The 26605-nt window shown below is 42.5% G+C and overlaps 1 protein-coding gene across 1 annotated transcript; it reads right to left on the reverse strand.

Annotated features, from left to right (window-relative positions):
* Positions 1-1876: 1876 nt before the first annotated feature.
* hibadha (3-hydroxyisobutyrate dehydrogenase a) lies at positions 1877-26386 on the reverse strand. The gene is made up of 8 exons (XM_050034981.1): positions 26256-26386; positions 23104-23264; positions 22733-22842; positions 22431-22552; positions 10946-11079; positions 9804-9880; positions 4157-4313; positions 1877-3506 (listed from the first exon to the last, which is right to left on the reverse strand). Exons 1-8 carry the CDS (start codon positions 26323-26325, stop codon positions 3348-3350), a joined length of 990 nt encoding a protein of 329 aa, XP_049890938.1. The 5' UTR covers positions 26326-26386; the 3' UTR covers positions 1877-3347.
* Between the last annotated feature and the right edge of the window lie 219 nt (positions 26387-26605).

The raw sequence follows: 26605 nt of genomic DNA on the forward strand, positions 1-26605 counted from the left end.
TGAGTTGTAATCACTTTGCTGACATTTTATCTAACAAAATGTAAATTCATCCACTACTTCAGTTTATTTATACCAAATACCTGCAAAACCTTTGACATTCACATCAGCCACAGCAGTACTCTATAAAATGGTGAACATGCTGCTAAATACACTGCTCAAAAAATTAAGAAGACACTTAATCGTCACATGATGGAGAGGCAAAAGCAAGACAACCCCCCAAAAGGGAATGTTTTACATGTGGTGGCCATAGACAGTTGCTCGTTATCCTTCCTGACTGATTCTGGTGTGATTTTGAACCCAGCCCTCAGTGGGTTGATGATTTTGGTTTCCACAGACCGTTATTACCTCATTTTGTTCTCAACAAATTATACAATGTACATCAGTAAAGAGTACATCAAGATCTCACGTGTGATTTAAGTATTCCCTCAATTTTTATGAGCAGTGTATCAGCATGTTTGAATCGAGATCAAAGTACCACTGTGCCTAAATACAGCCTAACAGAACCACCAGTCTTGTTACAGTATAACCAGGGATTGGCTACAGACATGTCTTCAGCAGGTAGTTAATGGCATCAGCCATCTTGAATTGTTGCTACACAAACTGCGTACATATCATACCTTATGTATGCAGATGATATTCAGCTGTATTTTTCTTTTAATCCTGACAGGACTGACAGTCTGAATGTACTGCATGACTGTTTGTCGGTAATTAATGACTGAATGGTCAACAATTTCCTCCAGCTTAACGCTGCTAAGACCGAGGTCCTTATTGTCGCTCCTTACTGTACTGGTTCTAAGGTGGCTAGCTGTATTGGGTCCCTGAATTCAAATATCTGCTCTAACCTGAGAAATCTCGGAGTTATTTTTGACCCGGCCATGCACTTTGATAAACACATCCATGCGTTGACCCGTACATGCTTTTTCCACCTTAAAAACATTGCAAAACTGAGATCTGTTGTATCACATGCTGAACTGGAAATGATCATTCATGCTTTTGTGTCATCACGTCTGGATTACTGCAATTCTCTTTTCATGTGTCTCAGTAAAACTTCTGTAGATCGCCTTCAACTGGTGCAGAATGCTGCTGCCAGGCTGTTCACCAAATCATCCAAAAACTGCAACATTTCTCCTGTCCTGGCCTCCCTACACTGGCTTCCTGTCAGCTTTAGGATCCAGTTCAAAATCCTTGTTTTAACATATAGAGCCCTTCATGGTCAGGCACCTGAGTATCTGTCTGACCTGCCGCATGTATACGCTCCTAGTAGGCCGATCACGGCCTGTTGGCAGTTCCTCACACAAGGATCAGGACTAGAGGTGACCGGGCCTTTGAGTCCATTGCGCCCAGATTGTGGAATGCCCTCCCACAGAATTTGAGAGCCGCAGCATCTGTTGAAGTTTAAGAAGCACCTTAAAACCTACCTCTATGGGCAGGCATTCTTCAACTTGTCTTAAGTGATTTAGTTTTGCAACAACTGCTGCTGTTTCATTTTGTGTCTCTGTATGTTTGTATGTATGTATTCTTGGTTTGTGTTTTAATCCTTTTTGAGTTCTCTCTGTGAGAAGTGCTATACAAATAAATTTTACTTACACACTATTTACTTTGGACAAACACACACAATAGGTTTTACATGTATGTTAAGTATGAACAATTCGGGTCTGCTCTCATCCATTAAGAGGTAAAATGGCCACAAAGCCACTCTCAAAAGCTCTGCACCTACTGCACTAATCACTTACAAAATTTATTCTAAGCACAATATGTCAGTTACTTCAACACAGAGATAATTACACGAGCTATAATAAATTATACCTTCAATAAAAAGTGCCACATCTTCAGCAACGTCCTGCGCTTATCTTACAAAACCAGACAAAGAATCAAATTCACTGAAAATCTTTTATTTTAGGCTACAGAGTGACTGAGGATCTGTTTCACAGAGCAAAGACAAACTGTAGACACTATTCATGAATTTTACTACAAAAAGAAACTGACAGCCCATTTGGACTCCTCTTGAGTACGACGCAACAATATGAAATATACATTATGTACATGATGCTCAGAGCAGGGAGGAACTGTTCCTCGCTTACACTTTACACAGATGTTGTACAAGCTGAGAGAGAGAGAGACACAGAGAGAGAGAGAGAGGAGAAATGTGAGGACAGACTTTGATTTAAGTCGATGCGGGCGAGAGAAAGTGCTTGACAGTGAGAACAATATCTTGTGTAGTGAACAGTATAAAATTCAAACAGTGTTGGTCACAAAATAATACTCCGGTGGCTCAATAAGCAGCTGTAGACAGTCAAGAATAGAGGTAAGTTCAAAGAGATTCTGTAACCGTATCAAAATGGCCCGACACATCGCACTGCGACGCACACAGTGTAAAAATAACCAGATATACAGTATATCACAGTATTTAAACAAGCAGAGGTGGTCCGGTCCTGTGAGTAGTGACGTACGTGTTGCTTTAACATGAAACTACTGTAACATTAGTGTATCCACAAGGTAAAACTTCACTGGATGACTGAAAAATGAAATCAAATGAAAGTAAGTGCTGGCAGTATGACTCAGGCCATTACTAGGTAAACGACTGACACCACCCTCCTGACAAAAACATGTAACAAATGAACTTTGAGCCCACAGTGTGGCCAGTTTTAGTTGCCTTTGATGTAGTGCTGTGATTATGGGATTTTTTTTTTTCACCAGTAGAAAAAAGAGTAAACTAAACTCTGCACTCTCCTGCACTCCTCTTCAATGAAATTTCCATCACTATGTCAATCCCTACGGTAGCTTGCGTTTTCTTTTCTGTCCTGTGTCATGTAACAGGGACAGGTCCGAGTCATTTGGGTAACAGCAGGCAACAACCACAAACCCGATAAAAGCGTACTTAAACTTTTAACAATCATGCAGTTATTACTTATCAATTTTCCTCAAAAACCATGTATTATTTGCATTGGTACATAAACATCAGCAGTGCCTCATCCTACCTCTCATTTTCCACTGTGGCCTCTCAGCCCAGACTGGGAAGAGAGTTGCTTTGTCTCTAGATACTGATCTAAGGTCAGTTTTAGCATTTCCCCCATGCAGAGAGAGAGAGATGTGAATTGAAAATATGATTCAGCCTAATGCAACAACGGGGCATGTGCCGACATACAGTATGTTAATTGGACCGCCGATCTGAGCCTGAGGGCAAGGCCTTAGTCTCTCCTGAGCATAGTGGGATAAGGGGCACTGGGGTGTCGGTGTGTAATTGTCGTTGTAGTGTGTGTGTGTGTGTGTGTGTGTGTGTGTGTGTGTGTGCGCGTGCGTGTGTTTATGTATGGTAACATCACAGTCAACTGTGCTTCCCCCTCCATTCACTGTCCTTCCTCCTCACGTAGGAATTGGAAGACGGATGAGAAGTCCTTGTTAGCGTAGCCGCGGGAGCACATGACTCGGAAGATCTGGTGGGCGAGGGAACCCAGAGGGATGGGTGTCTTAGTGTTGGTCGCAGTGTTTTGAGCCAAACCAAGATCCTAGAAAGAGAGACACAGAGACAAAGTCACATAGATGGACAAACATAAATATACATGACTATAAGAGACAAAGAGTTTCTTCTAATTCTGTAACATTGCTTGAGTTTGGTGTTCGTGATAGAACAGCCCAAGCTTATGTATGCAGAGCACACACTGCAAGTGTATTAACAGACGCCCAGATGCACTAAATAACACACAGACTGACCCACACAGAGGAGCTAATGCAGTGACAGTAAAATTAAGTGGCACACAATAAGTCACAGATGGGATGGTGAAGAGGAGAGTGGGAGTATCACACAAGACAAAAGAGCAGTTAAAAGTGAGACAAAGCAAAATAATAGGGTTGAGACTAACAAAAAAGAGTAAAAAGGAAAAGAAACAGATAAGTGGTCCTTTGATAAATTACTTTTTTATTCTGGGGGAAAAAATACGAAACATTTGCTGCTTACAGCTTCTCAAAGTTGAGGATTTTTTTATGTTTTATTTATTCGTGAATTGTAAATCTATCTTGGATTATTGTCTGGCATTTTATAGACCAAACGGAAAAAAAAATCAATTAAGCAAAACAAAAGGAATCAAGATATTGATCAAAAATAAAAATAATCATTAAAAAAAAGAAACGTGACAATGAGACAGGGAGCAGGTTGTACCTTGGCCATTAGTGTGGTTCCAAAGCCGCCTTGGTAGTTGTTAGCAGAGGGGACTCCCTCCATGACGCCGGGGACTGGATTATATGTGTCGCTGGACCAGCAACGACCTGAGGACATGTTGAGGATCTTCGCCAGCAGCTTGGGGTCCAAACCCAGTCTGGGAAAAGGAGGAGAAGACAGAGGTCAGCGTCTCCTTCAGACTTAGTGACAGGGAAATTCATGGCTTGATCATTAGTGTAAAATGATCACATTGGGTACATAGACCCTGCAACAGTCTTTCTTTAACACGAGCACTGCTGGTGTAAAGGCATAGTGTGTGTTCATGTCTAAAAGATGATGTTGACCACCACACTGACGCAGAAGGTAAAACTTTGACAGTATTAGCCACAGAACTCTCCCTTGTATGAAGTACACTATAAATGTGTCCTAAACAGAAGAATACATATATTACTTGTGTGTAAGAGGCTTCTGGCTGATGATTTAATCCAACATGACTCAGTATAATGTGGCGAGATAAAGGTGGAAACTGCTGGTAACGACAGAAAAGGAAAGAGGATTTATGCGAGAAGTAGTAAGGAAATGGGACAGACGGTATGGGAGGGATAGCAGCACCAATTATGGAATTCATTTTCAAAACTGAGCAAAAGAGAAACAGGGAAAAAGATGGGTGTGGGGCGGCTGGTGATTGTAGTGACCCCCATTGAACCTTATGCTAGACTGTGACCATTTCTCAGTGTTAATGGCTGAAGGCTTTGTAATGCTGGCTAATGCAGTATTGATGTTTACCAGCACATCTATCCTTCATCATCCCTCTTTCATGGAAAAAAAGAAAGTGGAGGAGGAGGAGGAAAAGTGGTTAAGCAGCACAGGGGAGCCATAAACCTACGCTGTCACGTATACAGAAGTGCGCTCTTACTTCTGCTGCCCCATTTTGCAAAAACCTACTTTCATATGCAAGAGGACAAATCTCCAGGCTCTGATAAGAAGAAGCAAAAAGCAAGTGAGACCCAGACAGACAGAAGCAGGGAGTGAAACAAAGTGCCAACCATTACAGTGGAGAGGGTGTAACTGTAGCGTCTGTGTCGGTCTGTGGAGTGCAGCTTTTGTATATTAACAGTTTAAAGGCCAGTGTAAAGTGGACCACATCAAGCCCTGGCTGCCTCACTTCACTGTTACTTACAGGCCTGTAACTCTATTCTGCTCTCAATATGACTATTAAACCATCATAGGTCCTTAAGGCCAGCAGCCTCCCTCCCTCTCTCCCTCCCTCCCTCCACCTGGCTCTCATTCTACTATTACTACCACAGTTTTTATTAGCTGTCTACTAACTAATTAAGAAGGGGAATTGCGTTTACACTCTCTCCATGTCTCTCCCTCCTCCCTTACCGTTCGTCTCTTTTGTGTCCCGCACTTGTTTTTTTTTTTTTTTAACAAAGTGTTTTGGAAATGTGGCATAAGTGACGCTGCGTGCGTACGTGTGTGTGAACATGTGTTTTAACTTGCAATTTTTTTAATGGCAGTCTCGCTCATGATGGCTTTTTTAGTTTATGTCTGAAAGCATCCCTCGCCATCCTGCTTCTCCTCTCCTCTGCCTCATCTCCTCTTCCACCCCCTCGTCTTCCCTGCTGACACCTCCCTGTCTGAGGACTCTGGGGGACATATGTTTGACATCGCACACAACCCCCCCCCCCCCATTTCTCGGCGCACACACAAGCAGGCAGCCCCTCCCTGCGTTCTGGGTCAGCAGCTGAAAAGGTTACTGGCTGAGCTACAATAAAGCGCGTCCGAGCGCGCAGATCGTTTGTTATAGCGACCAGAGACGCTGACGGGGAGCTGTTGTCCTCTGTTAACGATAAATCAATGAAGTTCCCCTCCTGGTCCCATCACACACACATGCACACACAGACACACACACACGCGGCCGTGGTTATTAGCTGACGCAGTGGTGCTGTTCCTCGCCTACGATAATTTGCGTGGAGAAGAGGACATGTCACGCTTTAACAAGATTGACATGGATAAACACACAAAGACACAAACGGTGAGACATAGTGCGGCTGTGCGATGCCGCTGCACATTAAAGAAATGTGAGAGCAAGAGGCACGGAGATGGAGATAAGAGGGGAGGGTGTTTATGTGTTGGGGAGCTCTAGCAGGTGGAGTTCATTTGCAGCGCTGATATTAACTGTCTGTTTCATTGCGATTAGCTCCTCGTCCTCGTCTGATGCCACAGGAGAGGAAGCCCAACCCATTCCCCATTTATTATTACATTAAAGAGCTAACGAGCACATATACACACACAAGCATTTACTGTCCCATTTATAGAGGCAACAAGCGCATTTATCGCCCAACTTTAATCTTCATCGGAACATATGCTCACAATTCATTTAAAGGGGAGATATTTGTGTGTGCTCATGTGTGTTGTGGTGAACCTATTTCTGTCTCTCAACACAAAGGGTTGTGTCTTGTTATGCCCTTTGATTTGCCCGTTGTTCTCCCCATAAAATGAATAAAGACGCAAATATGTGTGTTCCTACTTGTGACTGCATGTTTGAATGCATGAATGAGTGCAGGTACACATGTGTGCAAGGTGAACTGTAAGCTGTAAAAGCCTCATATCCCTTCCCGGGCCACGTCGCCTCTTTCCTCTTCTTCCTCTCCTTTCATCTTCATGTGCATCATTAAAATCACTGCCGCCTCTCTCCGCTACTCTCCACAGCTTCTCATCCCCGTCCTCCATTGACTGGTTGGCTGCGTGCAGAAATTACGGCAGGCAGAGGAGAAATGAAGGGATTAAAAGAAAAGAATAAAATGAGGAGGTACAGCAAATAGGGATGGAGAAGAAAAGCCGAAAGAGAGGGAACGATCTGCAGAAAGGCAGGGTGTGTATGTGTGTGTGCTCATAATTGTCATGCGTGGCCATTCCTTGCACTAAGAGAACGTCACACTCTGTTGGAGACGGCCCGAGCTTCCATCTGAGATCAACAAATTAGCTCCACGAACAGAACTGTGTGTGTGAGTGTGTGTGTGTGTCTGCTTGCATGTGCAAGTAAGGAGCAACACGCACACACACATTTGAAAGAAAGGGCAGCTCTATCAGGCCCAAGTCCAGCATGATAAAATGTTATTGCCGTTTTCCTGTAAATTGGCTGTGAGTGCTGGGTCTCCTTTGTGTTGGACTGTGTCGTGTGTGTGCGTGCGTCTGTGCGCCTAAGAGAGCGTCCTCTGCATAAGAGGCTGGGCCGCAATGCAGCATGGGAGATTTACGGGTGTGGGCTCTCTCTAAACGATGACAGTCTTTGTCAAACCCTATAATAAAGCCCCAGAGATTGGCTACTAGGAAGAGGGGGGGGCGGCATAGAAACACACACACATCATGCATGCACACACACACAATCAAGAGTGATATGGGTCAGTTTTGCATTTGAAAAATAATTCACAATCAAAGTGAAGGGATGCAGTGGTTAGTATTCCTATCCTTTTTTTCATAGGCATGTTATAATGATGTGCGCGGTGAGTATGAGCTGTTGTAGTTTGGTAGAAAACTGCTGCCTTCGGTGTCTGCGGATGTAAATCTGTGTGTCCAAGTGTGTGTGTGTGCATCAGAGACAGTGTGGCAATGTGTAAATCTGTGTTGCTCCCTTAATGCCTCCATATTTCAGAAGCCTAGTGGGGGGATTTATGTGCGACTGCTCATGCCAATTTTCCTCCTCTGTCTCAGCACAGATAAATCAGCTGCACTAACACAGCTGCACTGTGAGACGAGCACATGCACGTACTCACACACGCACACACCTGGGTGCACACACCATTTAGGTTGCAAAACCCATAAAAACACGTAATAGTAACACGGTGAACAGAAGAAACAGTCTATTATTGACACAGGATGTATAAATAAAGTAGATAATAAACTCACATGTTTAAAATAAAAAAAATAATCTGATGGTAAGTTCGTTCATGTGAGGAATAACTGATGTGGAGGCCTAATTTCCTAACCCCAAAGTGTTTTCGGTTTAATTCAGAAGACTACATATCCCATCATTCTCAGCTTTTCTGCCATGATGAATGATGGGATTTTTTAGGCGATGTTCAGTGACAGGGTTGTGACAGGATTCTGGTGAGAGCTCAATCAGCAGATGTAAATCGGAGTCTGTGGCTCCACCCCCTCATCCATCTCACCCCGACACAGGCGACTCTCACTCGGGGCTGGGCTGACCCCTTTGTAATTCCATACACATGCACACACACACACACGCACACATACACACACACACACCAAACCTATATTGAAGCAGTAAATTACTGCCATTGTTACAGCCATATCACAGGTATAGTAATTGCTTTTACAGTGACGGCTTTATCTGAGGGATAGGTCGAAGTCAAATTCATGCGTGGCTAAAATGTGGAAGCCTCAAACGTGCCCCCTTTAAGTTCATGGTGATCGTACTGCTTATATGCCAAATGTCTTCATTTTGTTGACTCGGGGGGAAAACCTGCTGCTCCACATCCCTCAATGAGAAAAGGGAACCCCACTGGATCTACTAAACAGCTGTTTGCCATGTGAAGTTACACCTCATTGGGCTACATCTGCATGTAAACAACATATTGCGATTACAAGCTCAAATTTCATTTAAAGGGATAGTTTGGATTATTTTTGAAGTGGGGTTGTATGAGGTACTTATCTATAGTGTATTACCCAGAGGTAAATGGCAGTCAGCACGCCCCCAGTTTGGAGAAGCAGGCAGGAGTAGCGACACAGAAGCTAAGCAATGTACTGCTGTGGATGGGGGCAGTAGCTAAAACTATTTTAGCCACCCAAATAAATTAATGTCAGTTAAAATGTGACTGCTTTATCTTACCGTCAGACAGCACTTTCCAACAAGGAAATGAAGCTGTTATATTAATCTATGCTCTTTTCAAAGCCACCTGACTCTTTGACCAAAACGTCACAGAATACAGGAGTTGCTGATCTATCACTGCCTCGATCTGTTGTGTTTTTTGTGTTGGTGAATCCAAACTAACCCTTTGAACACCACAGTCACACAAACAAACTAACAGATCAAGGCTGTGGTAGACCAGCAACTCGTGAGCCTGTGTTCTGCAAGGTAAAATGACCATTTCTGTCAATGTAGTCTGGCATTACAGTGAGAAAAGATGACGGCTTCTTCGGTCCCCTGTCACCAAGGGCTGTCTGACGGCAAGGTAAAGATATGAGAATATTCTAAATAGAGCATACACTTAATCCGGTATTTCATTTTTTTGGTGGCTAAGGATGTTTTGCTGCTGTCCCCATTCACAGCAGTACATTGCTTAGCTTCTTTGCCGCTACTCCTGTCTGCTTCTCTAAACTGGGGGTGTGCTGACCATCATCTACTGTGTGTAATACACTGACTTTAGATAAGTACCTCATACAACCCCATTTTAAAAAAATCCAAACTATCGCTTTAGGAGTTATTTGGCATAAGTTTAAGTTAGGTATATCAACTTTTAGCAGCCCACTCACAGGTTTCCCTGTGTCACAATTTCTGTGCTCTACAACTAACTGTTACAGCTACATTAAATTCACTCGTGTAAATCTAGTGTTTCATCCTTGCTTTTCCCTTTAGGATAACAGGTAGGCAGCAGCTTAGTGCAGCATTGGCTAACAGTACCTAATGCCAAGGTTCATGGTCTCTGCGGTCCCAATCATCCCGATGGCCAGGAGCATGTTGTTGCAGATCTTAGCTGCCTAGAGAAGATTGACAAGAAAACACAGAGATCATTTTTACTGTGTGTATATGAAGAGGTTTGCAAGACAACGTGTCATACAGAATGTTAATACTTTTAAAGGTACACCAGACATAATTATAATAATGACTATACAGCTTTGGAGCAGAGTTGTGAATATGCCAATACTGCCTCCCTAGAAAGATCTTTAAGTAGAAAAGTTTGCATGATCATTCCTGGATTAGTCAGGCAAAATCTTTTTTTTTTTGTTGGATTAATGTTTCAAAAAGAGGGGCGTCGGTGGCTTAGTGAATAGAGCAGGCGCCCTATATACAAGGCTGTTGCCGCAGCTGCCCGGGTTCGACTCTGTGGCCCTTTGCTGCATGTCATTCCCTCTCTCTCTCCCCCTTTCACGCTTAAGCTGTCCTATCGATTAAAGGCTAAAATGCCCCAAAAAATATCTTTGGAAAAAAATAAAAAAAAAAAGTTTCAAAAAGAACCGTTTAATAATCAGGATGCTCAGGACAAATTGTTCCTAATGTTTCATAAAAGATGATCTGTTGATCTTTGTTACCAATCTAAATTATGAACATATTGTCTCACGAAAAACAGCTAAAGTGTGGAGCCTTATATGAAGCAGAATTGTAAGTCAAAGATCTTTGTATGTACAGGTAAATTACCATTAGCAACAGAAAATGGTTTACGGTTTAATGGTTTGAGGATAAAGGGCTTTGTTCTTCAATTAATTTTTCACCTTTTTTAAAGTTAAATGCCTCTCATCTATGATGTGTTACCTCTGGATGAATGATTGCAAAAATCTTGAGTTGTGTTTTTCTTTCAATAGAAGACATAAATTATGAGTGTGCATAGAAGTACATGTATTTATACAGTGAGTTTGGGTACATACAACATGTATGATGTTACTAAAATAAGTGAAATTCTGTGTATGCAGGTGAGGATGCAGTTTAAACACCGAGATGGAATGTACTCTGATTGTGTGTATGAGTGTGTGTGTGTGTGTGTGTGTGTGTGTGTGTGTGTGTGTGTGTGTGTGTGTGTGTGTGTGCGTGCGTGCATGGGTCTTTACCTGGCCACTGCCAACCTGTCCACAGTAGACAACATTGGCTCCCATACAAGTGAACAGCTCCCGCGCAGCGTTGTATTCCTCCTCCAATCCACCCACCATGAAGGTCAGTTTGGCCATGCTGGCAGCCCCGACCCCTAAACGCACAACACATGTTCAAACACAGTGTTGAGGTTAACTGAGGTGAGCACATGCTGTGTTTGATTGTACACACATTCAACATATCGATCCCCAGCATTCGAAACAGTCCAGCTCAGACTTGTGAACCTGCAACACACTGCAAACTTTATACAAGTAGAAGAGTGAGTTAAATTTTATTACTGAAAAGTGCAGACAAATCATCCTGTAGTTGGTAAACAGGTGTATCGGACAAAAATGTATGGATCTGCCACACAAAAGAACATAATATATCAACCACTTGACTGTTTCAACACTACCAACTGTTTCTAAAAGGTCAGCTGTGTACTTCTGTGTGTGTGTGTGTGTTAGACTCATAGTGGGACAGGCGTGTTAAGTAGTGGTGCACCAGAGGGACAGAGGTATCTTTAAAAGCCGATTGTTGCCATCATCCTCTGCACAACTCTCGTGGGAACCTTTGCCTTTTGTCCTGTCACCCTTACTCTCTCTGTCTCTCTCTCTCACACACACACACACACACACACACACACACACACATAGACGTACACACCAACAGCTGTGCCTGAGGCCAGCCCCCCTCATGGGGGTATCAGTGACAGGCGTGAGGGGTAATTAACTTTACACTTTATCATGTTCAATTAGGCGTCCCTCCCCATGCCTGATGGCTTAAGGAGCGTGCCATGTTGTGGGAGGCAACCTCAACCCCCCTCCTCGCCCACTCCACAGGGTCCTTAATGCAGAAATAACCCCCTTTGAGAGTGGGTTGAACCCAGCCGGCCTGAGTCTCCTCTGCAATGGCAGTGTCCTTTAAATGCTTCACTGAATAGCTCCAAACATTATCACAATAGAATCTGACAAACACATACTGTACACATGCACTCAAACAGGAGACAACTAAATATAATGCTGATCGCACACACAACACTTTGAAAAGTACTGTTAAAGTAAAACGCATGCCTGCAAAGTGACTTCAGTTCTCCAAAAAAGGAAAGGAAGAAAGAGAAGAGGAGAGAGAGTTCAAATGTCTCTTTAGGGTGTCGTCTGGCTCTAATGAAAGGCCTCTTAATAGTGAAAGCCTAATAATGTCAGTGTTAATAATTAAAAGGGGATTACCGGGGACAAAACACCTGAAATCACATTATCAGACTGCGCTGCAGAGGAGAGGAGAGGAGAGGAGAGGAGACTTACTGTATATTTCTATGACCCATAAACATAAATATACATCTCTTTTCCCCCTCCCCCTTCTTTAATTGGCTGTTCTGTTGTCAAGTGTACGATGATGCCACTACACTGCATGCGTGTGTGTGTGTTGTGTGAGTGTCAGCGCTGAGCTGTCAGCAGGTCATTAAGGCCACATAATGAAGCCCACGCTGCGGCAGCTGCCTATGGACCACGGCAAACACACGCTCAACATAAGGCCGCCACACACACCAATCATACACACATATGGTTCACAGACTACGGACATGATAGATGTAACTTCTTTCTTGTTACTTTTGTGTTTATGTCTTTTTCATCTCATTTATATGTCTGACTGAATTTATTTGAGGCTAGTTTTGTTTAACACGAAACACTGGCAGAAAAACTCGGAGATTTTTGGACATTGTAATATCTGTTTGACCAAATAGCTTCAGTTTGGTATCACGCACACATATAATCCACAGTGCTAAAGCAGTCATAGAACTTTTCTTGACTTTGCTATCATTATAATTTTGAAAAGAATAAATTATTATAACAACTCAGTTAAAGTTGTCTTCAATTACACATAGTTGTAAAAGTTCAACTCACTGTATCATTTCTTATCCTTTACATTTCATTTCCTATAAAGTTTCAGGCTGAGCTTTCCTCGGTCTCAGAGACAAATATACACACACACAGAAAGAGCAGTGTGACAACTGTGCTGGTTCATTAGTGGAGATCACTGTTCGCGGACGACTAAAGAGGAGATTATTGATAATACAGTCAACGTGCTGATCAATATATCTCACTAAGGAGAGGAAGGAGAGGGAATAAGAAGGAGAGCGAGACAAAAGAGAGCAAGAGAGAGAGAGTGAGACGTAGAGACGACAGCGGAGAAGGAAAACGATCTTTCTCTTCCTACCTCCCAGCATCCCCCCCGACTCTCCCTCCCTCAAATTAACTAATCACCCATAATAAGCTCTTATGATCTGTAGTGGATTTCTATAGGCAGTGACACCGGGATGATGGAAGATCCTTGTTGGTGGAAGAATAACACATCATTAGCATAACAATGTGTGTGTGTGTGTGTGTGTGTGTGTGTGTGTGTCGGGGGTATCAGTGAGTCATTGTGCATTGCCAAAGGTACATTTGTGTTTGCGTGTGATGTGTAAGTCTAAGGCAGTGTCTATGTAGTGTGTATGCTTCTATCATGTGTGTGTGTGCCTGTGTGTGTGTGTGTGTGTGTGAGGGGACATCCCGTTCTCGGACTGGTCCTGTCAGAGACGGATTAAAGACGAATCCTAATGAGGCTTCCTGAGCGCCGGGCCCGCCAGCTCATCCATCCCAGCGGGAGTGACAGTCCTGGATCGTTAGCACTGCACAACTACACAACGCCCCCTAGGGGGGGAGACAAGGTGTGTATATGTGTGTGTGTGTGTGTGTGTGCAAGGGGTGGGGGGCACCTATGATAGAAGATACAGGGCTGAGAGATGGAGAATAGAGTAGGGATGTAAATACTAAGGAGACATCCACAAGGGAAAAAGTTATGTATATAATGCCACACCAAATATTACTTAATAAATATATGATCTTATTACCCCAGAGTGCAAAGCACAGCGCAACAAGCCACCTTTTTCAGGGATAAAAAACAGTAGATTCAGAATAGAGACAAAGTGCCACTCTAAGTTCTAGCAGGCGATCTTTTCTTGGGATATAATTCCCTTGGGAAAGCACAACCTCTCTCCTCGGTCACTTTCTCTCATCCAGCTCCAGGGGACAAGTTTTGGATGGCTGGGTAGTGGGTGCCCACCTCCTCACCCCCAAATCACCCAACGCAAATATTCTCAGAGCATGCTGAAGCTGGCTCGACTATTAATGAGCTACTCCGTGGCTTTTACTGTGCAGAGTGCAAGGGTTCGGAGAATGAAAGTGGCTCCAACAATATGCTGTATGACGTATGGAGAGACACCACAGTGTATATCCGTGCCTCTGAGTGTGTGTTCATTGCGTCTGTAGTGGTGTGTGGCCCGTGCAAGTTTACTTCCATTCAATTAAAGACACGTGTATACATCTCCTTCATCTGATCTCCTCTATTAACACGATTCGAGTTAATAAGCAGGCAATCAAGCACTATTAGGACAGATGCTTGACAGCAGGCTTCAACAACAGACATTAACCATGAACATGAGAGGGTGAAACTGATTGTGTGAAGGCAAAGGAAGATCAGAGAAACAACTTTGGTTTGGCCTGTTTGTAGTGAGCACTCAATTCATTAGCACTTCTTTCATTACACACAAAAGAATCAACCAAAGCAATTCATGACAGCCTTATAACCTTTTAAACTTGGGCTCTTTTTGAAGTGGTGTGTGTACGTACAAAGTAAGTGAGAATGTCAGTGTGCATGTGCACGCAGTATCAGTGTGTGTTTGTGCACCAGGGACAGGTGCAGATCCCAGAGCCAGCCGCCAATGAGACGTCAACTTGGAGCTTCTGAGGCCGTGTCTCGGAGTTACGAGCCGCGTGTAAACCAGTCGGCACTTTTTATTGGTGGTGGGTTTAAATTAAACTACATTTGTGAATATGAGGCTACGCAAACAACACACACAGTCGCATGCACACACAGAGAGGGATGTTCCCAGAGTTTGGTAATGAATGACGCATTTGACAACGAGCCACAACCCTGCTTTTTTCCCCCCAGACTTGACAGAGAGTATACAGAGAAACACTTGGAGCGAAAACACCTATAATATCACTAAAGCTGCACCAGACACCTCATTTCCTAAAATGATAATGAAACTGTTATTACTTCAACAACGCCAGGAGTCATTTGGGGATATGCCTGACTTCATGTCACACCTTCAAGCCCAGAGGCATGGTGTAAACAAACTCTGGATTGTGCAATATACTACACTGTTTGCTACTAAGTTTTTAACTATATGCACATGTAAGGTTAGAGTTTTGGCTCGGCTGACAGTCATCTATAATTCAGACTGAAAAGAGCCTTCACACTTAATAGTGTAACAGCCTCAAGTCAATGGGAGCTGACTGCTTGCAGTGGAAGCCAGTGGAGGTAGGATGTTTACAGGCCAACAACGCAGCCTCATGTGGTCCAACATTATAATTACACCCCAGGGCAGATCTTTTTCTCAAACAAATTAAAAACCCAAACAGACCCTGTAAAAAGCATAACGGATATCGAATAAATCTGTGAAATGGTACGAGGGAGTGCGGCAACCAAAACTGCTCACACACGTAAAAAAAAAAAAAAAAAAAAAAATCAGCACTTTCAACAGTTTATCTGCCAACTTTGCTAATGCTACTCTGCTATGTTAAAAACAGCCTCTTTATCGGTTCCAGTTAACGAGCGCGGAGCCATGAGAACAGACTCCTGCACACAAACCCTCCATGAGAACCTCGACTGGAGAGAGTTTGGGGGAAAAAAACACAAGGGAAGAGTTAATTCAGTTTAGAGCATCAACATAGTTTCTTGTACATAAATGGAACTACAGCCTAAAGGGTTTAGTTTGCAATGTCCGTCCATTGACCACCAGGCCAGTCCTCATCATCATCATCATCATTATCATCATCATCATCATCATCAGTAACTGCTCTATTCCGCAGGGGAGAGGCTGGTCAATGGTAGGTGACAGAGGATGGAGGGAGCAGGAAAGGTCCACGATCAATCCTTTCTCCGGCCCAATGAGACTCGTCCAGGAAGAAGCAAGTTAATAATGATCCCCAATTAGGCTGTTAGCAGGCAGGGACACAGACAAACACAAGCATACACACACTCACATGGCTGTGGTGCAGAAACTGTCCTTCATACAATGCTAATTCGCTTTTAGGTGAGTGACATGTAGAGTGACGTTTGGGCTACATTTGACAGACCTTTTGTATGACTCATACACCAGCTAACTATTTGTCTGCACACACACACACACACACACATACACACGCATACACTCACACATAGAGCAGATGACATACGGGCAGTGATGTGAGAGCCAGTCCCCAGCTGCTGTGGGTCTAACCCCATCTGGAGCATAGACTAGAGTCCCCAGTCACCACCCCTCCATCATCACCATCTCTGGTCACTTTACCGCCCTTCACCCTCCCTACCACTGACCCCCCCCCATTCCCCCTATGTCACCAGAACCCGTCAGTGAGAGGCTTGTTATGCTAATCTAGTCTTTGGACCGCTGACACTCTAGTACTGCCATCAGTTTGACAGACTGCGACAGCACCACCCCCTGCCCATCCAACTTGATTCCTTAACTCAGTGTCAGAGAATCATCACTAACCCTCACTAAACTGCTCTGAGGACCTGGCTGCTTCTTTGCTCCTTCCTCTCACCAGACGTACAAGTGGCAGGCTTTACAAAGACAAGTTAGACTGGTCTGGATTTGCTGTGATGTTGACTATATATTTACGTTCCACCATTTCCTTCAGGAGTCTAAATTCTCAGTGTCAAATGTATGCACTGTAGTGCCCTCAAAAACTCCCACAATGGAAAATGTATCTGAAACATGTGCTTTTAAATGTCATGCAACACTGTATCAGTGATGCCACAAAACAATGATCATTCATATGTCCCAAAATCTTAATTTACTGCTCTCTATAGAATTAACAAACATTTCTTAAGTGGGGAATAGTGAATGAACAAGGGGGTGATTTCTGTCCTGGTGATCAAGACACACAATGAGGACACCACAATAGTGCTGCAATTACTAGTTGATTCATTGATTACATGATTAAAACAAACAATTCGACACTCAGCAATGTGTTTTTCTTTTGTTTGTGTCCACTAAAATGTCTGACTTTCACTATACTGACTTGTATCTGTGCAGAGGTTGTCATTAGAAAAGTGTTTGTTTTCACATTCCTCTACTGAAGGAGACGATGTCTGTGCACTTTCCTGAAATCTGACATTCAAACATATCCTGGGCAAGCTAGATTAGATACATCACAAATTTGAAAGCCAATCACTAATGCAGGAAATACATATGGAAGGGGGAACAGGTTTTGACACCAACCAAAAAACCTGAAACCTCCAGCACAGAGTGGACATGTCAGTACAGAGAGCAGAGTTTGCATTACCATAATAAAAGTTTTGACAGCAAACATAATAGAGAGTGCAATTTTGGATGTACACTAGACCCCGGAGCTTCCTTTACTATCTACCACAAAAAAACCATCATAGCAGATATTCTCGTATGTTTTACAACCACTAATGCTGTATCAGCCAATGCCAGTCAGGCTACAAGCTAACAAACATCTGAGTCTGAATCTTGTTGTGCACTGCGCTTTTCACCAGTAACCTATACCTAGCCTCCCATAGCCTGACTGATATCTGAACTTCATTTTAGTGCTGTGCCAGCAGTGGAGAAAGTGAAAGCAAAACCTACTGCAAGCAGTGGTAGTTGGCAGGGTGTCAGGCCAGATCCAGAATTTCTTAACGAGGGAGAAAGAGTAGATATGCTTTCAGCTCCTTTACTGAGATTTGTTTTTACTTTTAATGGGGGAAAACCATGTTGAACAAAATATTAATCATAGCAGGGTATTTTTACATACTTTAAAATGTGTCTGGAGGGGGACTTTGGGGAAATTGGGACAGACATTTCATCCATTTTTAGACATTTTACTCGTCAGTAGGAGCCCTAGTTAATACTTTGTGATTTGTGCTTGTGTGTATCACAAGCAAAGAGACATTTTTGGGACCACCATAATCCCTTAAACAACCTTTAAAGACTTAAGATAAATAAAAAAACTCCTAGAAAATCCAGAAACTATGAATATTCAAATATTTCTGAATTCAAAGATTAACTACTGGACACAAGTTTGTCCTGCATCACTGAAAAATCCCTTCTCAGTGTATGTGCACTGGAGGCCTTATGTTTACACATCATACTTATGTAAGTCACACACTGGACTATGATTGACTTTCAAAGTAGTTGTGGTGTCACAAAATCCTGCACATGTCCACCTTAAACTCACACTCAGGTGAGCACAGAGAACCTTGCCTTCTGTGAAAACAACCTCCTTGTATCAAACGTGTGGAGGGGGGCTCTGAGTTTATGCTTTATCTAAGAAATAGCAGCTTGAAAACAATGCAATATGGTTAAAAGCCCTCAAAAAGGGATTGTTTTGTTAAAACATCAACTCCAAGGAATGAACCTTTGATTAAAATAAAAAGCTTTGGCCGACCTGTAAAGTAAAAGCTTATGACGCATCTCTGAATGTATCTCAAGTATGACTACATGTTGAGTGTAAGCCATAGTTGATCTTTGTGGAAGAAGCCCCAGGACCTGTGTGCCTGGAAGGAGAAATAGAGCCTATGTCAGTCAGCAAAGAAGTGGATTGGCAGCGTTGACTGATGGACCAACTGGTGCCAGGATTGGTTTGAACAAGCTCCTACAGGCTGGAGGATGACGTTCAAACTGTCGGCAAATGACACACTGCAACACTCAGGCTTCAGTTGATGTGGTATGGATATGATTAGAGTGGTGTTGAGACTCAGCCTAAAGAGGTAGTTAGCTGAGAATTATAAGACCTCGCAAACAAGCAACATTAGCCCGGGTGCCCGTGGTCCCACAACAGCTAGGCTCCTTCTTGCTTTCATTTGCACCGATAGCTGACTTTCCCAGCGCTGGGAAAAACACAATGAAAGGTTTTTTAGGGCCCTTTTAAAGCCATCGTCCGTTAGCAATGTGGCAGCCCACCATGGGCACTCAGACACAAACACCGGCATTCTGGGTAATTACTGCTAACGACCCCGCTGCTCGTTAGCCAGACCTCCTATTTTTGCCATCACTGTGCCAACACCCTGAGCCTGTGACATCAGAGCTTGTTTTGTTGTGGGTCAACTTTGCATGCGGACGCTTTTAATGACACCAGACAGTGGTAGAAGTGTGTGTGTGCAAGGAAATGTTAGCATGCCTGACGAACCAGTGTCTAAGTTAATATAACTGTGTCTATGCAGCAGACTGTTTGCACAGAGACTACAACTTTGTATGGATGTGTGTGTGTGTGTGTGTGTGTGTGTACAGACACAGCTGGGTCGTGCAGAGCTAAAGCCAAAACACTGGTCAATGTGCAAAAATGAGAGCCAGCGAGATGCCCATGAGAAGAAAGTGAAAGTTTTGTTTTTTTTGATTGCTCTTTTTAAAAGGGTTATGACTCTGCTATTCAGATCCCACGATTGGCTGCCAAACCTCTAGTGACGCACACAACGTACACGCACACACACATTTCTGTGTAAAATGCGCCACCTCACACACCACACATTCACGAAAGGATTCATTTTATCTCGAAAGAAAAATCTAAATTAAAAACAAAAACAAATGCAGAAACCACAAAAGAGCAGACTGTGTCTGCAAAAGTTTAAGAGTACGGGAGATCACAGCAAGTCTGTGCTGAGTGCATTGTTATGTCGTATGTTATGGGTACATTTTGATTGGACAATGCCTTTACTTAAGTCACTTCAAGCTCATCCAACAGATATAATGAATGATTTTGATGAAATATGATCTAAATATAATGTTATAATATTATGTGTCCCTGAAATTTGTAGAACTGTTCCGAATACCAGTTTGGGGTATTAAGGCTTCAAGAAATATCAGCGATTAATCAAAGCTTCGATGAAAGGGGTGGGGGTAATGACAGACAAGTCAGACTTTTTATGAAAAATCTGTTTTCAGTCGTTGCACCTAAACTTGACAATTATCCATTTTGTTAGCATGCAAGTTGCAGTAACATAAGCCACTCTGCAACTCTGCAAAGGCTAAGCTGTTACTTACAGTTTTCAGGTGAGCTCGTTGTTGATTTGTGATGAAGCAGTTTCCTTTGGCATATCTGTCTCTTAACTTTTTGGAAGCAAACTTCGCAAATTTGGAACAATTCCAGATATTTGGCTTTTGCAACATCTTGCTAGCGTATCTGTAAGCCTGTCACATGTGTTCAAACTACCCCAGTCTCTGCACTGCTGACTGCTAGTGAATGAGTCAGAGTCATAAAACTATCACTAACTTTAAATGTCCTTGTCTGAGATGTTGATGCATAATGGATAATGTCAGCTGACTATTTCTTAATTTATGGGCTACTTGAGATTTTTGGGGTAATGCATACATATAAAAAATCAACAACTGAGCATTCGAATACTGATTTGGATGTTGATTACCAGGGCAACAATCAAAGCTTTGATGCATTCGGGTCAGCCCTATTAATCTGTCTACAACATGTCAGCTGTTTCCAATACTCAAATTAAGCACTTTAGTGTTTTCCCTTGATCTTTATGTTGTGTTGTTTTTCATTTGTGGACATGCAGTATTCATACCAGAACTATTAAGAGTGCTATTTGTCACAGAGCTGAGCTGCTGTCTCACATACTCTTGCACACACATACACACAACCCTCATGAGGATGACAATGCCCTATTTGGGTAGGGTGCCATCTCCTGGTTGGAACAGAGCATGAAACCTCATAGCCCACCCAGGGATGTGGAAAGTAGAGTGGGGATGGGGGGATACAGGGCTCTGCTATTTCACATGCAGTTGCCACGTCTCCATGGGTTTAGCTGGCACTTATCAGGGTCACACCACCACTGCCAACTATACCGACCCCTATATGAAGTGGGACTGAAAGTTTAAGTGTTTTAGGGGACCAACTAATGATTTACTTTCTAATCAGTCACTCGTTTGATTCTTTTTTAGATCAATGGATTGATTGTTTTGCCAATAAAATGTTGGGAATTATTGAAAAATCCCAAAGATTTTCCATTTACAATAATATAAAGCAGAGAAAATCCACACATTCAGAGGCTGAACTCGAGAACGTCTGGTATTTTTGCTTCATAAATGACTAAAATTGAGTATCAGAATTATAACTGATTCTCATAATCCGAGCACTTATTTGCTATTGTTAACTAAACTAGCTGCATGCATGTATGGATATGACTTATAGATGTACCGGGGTGATACTAGGTGGGGCGGGCGCATGCAGCATGTGCGTGAAAGATGAGTGTCTGCAGAGCTAGATGCAGAGGCCAGAGGTAGCAGGTAAATCATTGGTCATCTCAGGCTAGTAAAAGAGGCTTAAGTTAAGTGACAGGAGAGGAAGAACCTTCACAGTGGACTGCACACAGAAACCGTGCACTGTCAATAGTATGTAAACAGTGTGTGTTAAGGGAGAGTAACAGGCTTAAGGCTCTGATCTCGCTGACTGCAGTTGGTCTGTTCTGCAGACGCCAGCTGGTAAACATGCCCGTGTGGGCCAAGTCTGTGTTTGTATGGGCGAAGGCAGGAGCTACAGTGTGTGTTGTGCATGAATCAAAGATTGTGCAATAAAAAGCAAATAGAGTGCAATCAGAGTTAGTAGTCAGATGTGCCGGACTGATGGGATATAGCATACCTGAACAAAAAGAATTGTGTGTGTGTCTGTGTGTGGGTGAAAGAGAAAGAGAGAGAGACAGAGATGGACAGTTTTACTGCGATGTGTCTCCTTCATGTCTTATCTACCTCTGCTCCTCTCCTGCACTCCATGTGAGGGCAGATTCTCTCCTCTTTATGACTCTTTATCTGACATGAAAGGCACTAACATGGGATACCCGCCATTACGGCTCCATCAACATGAAAAGCTCTGACACGGGATTCTCCGCCGTGGCTCAGCCCATTAAGGACGACTGGTGATCCTGTGCTCTGTCAAGGAGCCGTCACAAGCAGGCAGCACCAACATAATGAGGACTTAAAACCTTAACCTTGCCTTTAAGACCCCTGGTCAAAAGCAGCAATAAAACCTCACGAGGGCACCTACTGGCTGGCCCGCTCAGTAATTACAACCCATGTCCTAGCACTAACCCAAAAGGTCCCACAGTTTAGATATACAAAAGAGTGTATGACAGTTCAGAAGTAAGACTGAGGGGTCACAGTCCTGACACTATGATTGGTTTTTCAAATGAACAAACTAGCAGTCTGATTCTGCTTTTGTTACTGCCATCTACACCTTCTCTCAATCCCTTTACATGACGCCTGTCCAATGGCAACAATCTTCAAGTCTTCAAGTCAAAAGAGCTGATGAGAATAGTCGAACTACACAGAGTCGCAAAATCAAATATGCAGAGATGGACAGCAAATCAAAAAGGTGCACGTGCTTGCTAACTCTGTGGGTGATACACTACCTCCTGACACTGGAGCATCCATGAACACGGCACCCATCTTCTCCGCGGCGGCTGCCATCTCTCTTGAGACAGCAGGGTCGATGGTGGAGGAGTCAATCAGCAGCGTTCCTTTCTTCACCTTCCTAAAGAGGGCAAGACAAAAAAAGCATTAACACTTCCCGCACAGTGCATGACGTAAGTTTGGTTCTGTTTGTGCATTAAACACGTTGCAATTGTGCTTTTCCTTTCTTATAGGTTTTAAAGAGGTCGGATGGGGTTACATGAACATCAAAAACTGAGCCTGTGATGTTAAGTGTACTTACTTAAGGATGCCATTTGGGCCAGTGTAGACTTCTATGACATTTGGACTGGAGGGCAGCATTGTGAGGATGCGGTCTGCTTTCTCTGCCACCTCTGCTGGGGAGTCTACTACCTAAATATTAGAGTTATCATTTTATATCATCACATCTTCAACGCTAAATAAACATCTTCATAAACATATGGGATGTACTGTAGCTCTTATGTATGACAACCTGTTGGCTCAGAGGTACATTTAGTAGCTGTCCTACGTGACTTTCAATGAGGGGGGGTAAAAGCTCCGTCAATATGGAGTGTATTCTTAATGTCAAATTTTATTTATCTATATGTCATATTCTATCAAATGTCCATATGTGATGTGTTGACTGAGTGTTACCTGTGCACCGATGTCATGCAGCTCCTTGCAAGACTCAGGGAAGACATCAGTGGCAATGACAGGATAACCATTTCTTAACAGGTTTTTGGCCATGGGAGTGCCCATGTTTCCCAAACCAACAAACCCCACTGGTGTTTTTGAGGCCATCGATCGCGTTGACACTGAGGGAGGATCACAAACACACCATTAGAGGTGTAGGAAAAAATGTGAGACTTGTTAAGTTGAAGTCCAGAGCAACACAAACACATTACAGAACAGTTCAGAGAGGCTGCACACAGTAGCTGTCTGCAATGATATATTTTACTTTTACTTTACTTTCTATGTAAAATGCTTTACATAGAATCATGGCAAGACAAATTCCCACTATGGGTAGTACTATGAAAGAAAGTCCCTCCTTATAGGTGATGACGGTCAGGTCAAGTGGCAGCGAAAACCAACTGAAAAAACTGCTATCCTTATATTTTCTAGAAGGAAATGCCCCGATTAGAATCACTAACAACGGAGCAAATCTTTCTGCTGTGACTTACGACCAGCTTTTGGGCAGTCTGGCCAAGCTATTAAACACTGCTGGCTCAGCCAAGGTCCATCCAGGTTAACAGATACTAAACAAAGCGGAGACTCTGGCAGCAAACCAACCAGACTACAGTACAACAACAGGATTAGGCCTAGATAGTAAAGCCAAACAGAGTCCGACCTGAAATCCAACCAACCCTTCAACATATACTGTAGATACAACATTGAGATGGTTCACCAATGATACTTCTGACAATACCTTCAAGAGGATACAGTAGTAGTAGTTTTGACTTAATGACACACCAACATCTAGTAAGATGAGTATCTACTATAATGTTATGCTCTATGAAATAGAAACAACGATTGAACACATGCCTCTTCAAGACGTACATGTAACCTTGGTGCTCTTTCTGTCTTGCAAGACTGTAGTCCATTGTTTATCATTACACCTATTTTCCCTAATTTAAGAAGGGAATCATATAATCTTACAAAAATACATGTGCGTTCCAAAATCAGCAGCATATCTGGTCTAATACTTCTCTTTTTCTAAGTTAACGTAAGACAGAAAGAGCAGATGGTCCATATGGGAATGTGGTTCCCGCTGTCTAGACTGACGAAATATTTCAGTTGTCTAAAATAAACTTAGTTCTGTATGGTGTGAATTGCACATGCACAACCAATTAACCACTGTTTCATTTTGTAGTCCCTGCATGGTATAACAAACCAAAGCTTTAAATTAAAGTTTCATTCTCAGGAACTTTTTGAATCAAACTATGAATCCTCTGCGTAATGCACTGCTTCCTCTGGTTGTACACTCATACAACCAGTACATAATATAATTAATGTTTTGTTCTCACGTTAGGGCAACAACTAATATTTCTTTCCATTGTCAGTCAGTATGTTGATTATTGTTTCCAATTCATCGATAATTTCTACAATTTCTCCCAGCCCAAGGTGGCGCCTTCAAAGCTTGTAAATGGTGAATGGACTGCGTTTATATAGCGTGTTTCTAACTTAACAGGCAAAATCCTTTACAATTGTCCATTCATAATCAGGAGCAGTGTCTTGCTCAAGGACACGTTGGAGGATCGAGGCTGAAACCAGAAAAATGTTTGCAATAGATGGCTGATTGATTATTTCTTTTTGTTAATTGTCTTTTGATTAAAAAAGATAAATGTATCATTTCAGCACTAAAATTGATTTTAGCATGTAATATATGCATGTGACATAAGCATAACTATTCACTGCCACAGATAAATTCAGATTCATTCTAAACTTTGAAGTATAAGGCTACTGGAGGCACAGGTAACTTGTCTGCTTCTGATCTTACGTCCTTATCATTCCAGTATAGCATATCGATTTATAATTTATCTATAAAAAATATCGATTTATTTTAATATAATGATAATAATATGTATTAATATGTTTACACAAGTATGTCACCAGGGTTGCAACAGTATGACATTTTCAGGGTACAATAACTCTCAGAAAATACTGCGGTTTCATGGTGTCACGTCATTACATAAGTATTATTATTATCATCAGTTACAATAACCCTTAATGGAATGAAAACTAAAGGTTTTCCTTTGGTTGAACAAATATTTCATTACTTTAACTGAAACTTCACTCATATGTAAATAGTATATGTATATGTATATGTAAACAGTTGTCCTGTTGAAAATAACTAAAATAAAGGTGAGATTCTCTGTCTATGCTACATTTTTTATTTAATTTTTTGCTGTAGATAAGCAAATGTACACAGTATTATAACCCTCAATTTTCATACCACTGTATACCTTGAAACTGGTTTACTTCTGCAACCCTAATGTCAGCCCATTTGAAGTGGTTGCTGATATACTGGATGTAAAGGACTGGACCATGCTTGCTTGTACAGTCATTACGGGGGGAAAAGGGGAAACACTGTACTTGGGCCTCTAGAAGATCCCTCAATTATTCCTGTAGCCAAATTAAGCCATTGCAATGCAGTGCCAGGTAGTTAAAAAAGCAGGACTGATTCTTTCAACACCAGAAAGTTACATGCAATGAAGAAAGGACCAGTGGAGCTAAAATATTATGTCACTATCACCTGAATTTCCTTTGCATTTTCACTAGGACCATTAAAGCCAACAGTGACTGCTGCTGATTCAAACACGGTGTTGCATTGCAGGAGGGGCAGGTAGGAGTGGTGTTGAGGCAGTGTTGCAATCCAAGGCTAATCCATGAACTTGTGCAATGAAAAACAAATTGTTGTGTCGAGAACAGAAACACCTAAAGCAGACTAACATACTCAGAGCCCAATGCAGACTTTGCACACATCTACTGAGGTCCATACAAACATCACTGTCAGCTAAAATGAGCTATTACTTGGCATTGCTTCACATTGCATAAAACTCATGTCCATTTACAACACTGTCCCAAAATACTGCATGCCTGAACACCCCACAGCAGGTGGTCACCTCAGGGACATTGTGTCCAGACTGTCACACTTAACTAGCACGAGCAGAAGGGATTCATACTTTTTTTTCAAATGGCTAACAAGCTAGCTAACAGGCTGGAGCACAGTGTTCCGCTTGCATGTCCCTCTCAACACACGCGGGGAAACGGCACACAGAAACTCACAACAGAAGCGAATACGTTACCGAAAGCAAGGTCGACATGCTTGTTCCACCTTAACAATAAATGTCGCGACCCTCTAAACAACGCAGCCATGCTTCTCTCCCCTTGACCTCGGCGTACAGTGACAGCTGTCAAGCCAGGAAAACCCCACTGAACTGTTATGAGTGACTGTGGTTTCCGCCAATCGCAGCGCTCGGTGAGGTTCCGCAGCCAATAGGAACGAGGCAAAGGCGGGATATCCGGTGCTTCTGCCTAATGCTGTTTGGCCGATTTTGTGAATACAGTATATACTCTAAATTAACAAATACGTAAAATAAATAGATTTGAGAACAATGAAATTAATAAATGAGCTATAGGCTATATTTTGCTTTGT

The sequence above is a fragment of the Epinephelus moara genome, chromosome 22 (assembly GCF_006386435.1).
Source record: "Epinephelus moara isolate mb chromosome 22, YSFRI_EMoa_1.0, whole genome shotgun sequence".
NCBI lineage: Eukaryota > Metazoa > Chordata > Actinopteri > Perciformes > Serranidae > Epinephelus > Epinephelus moara.

Coding starts and splice junctions, on each gene's coding strand:
- hibadha (XM_050034981.1), bottom strand. CDS start 26,325: ATGGCTGCGTTGTTTAGAGGGTCGCGACATTTATTGTTAAGGTGGAAC. Junction 22,843..23,103: donor TGCATGACATCGGTGCACAG/GTAACACTCAGT, acceptor TCTAATATTTAG/GTAGTAGACTCCCCAGCAGA. Junction 9,881..10,945: donor GACAGGTTGGCAGTGGCCAG/GTAAAGACCCAT, acceptor AATCTTCTCTAG/GCAGCTAAGATCTGCAACAA.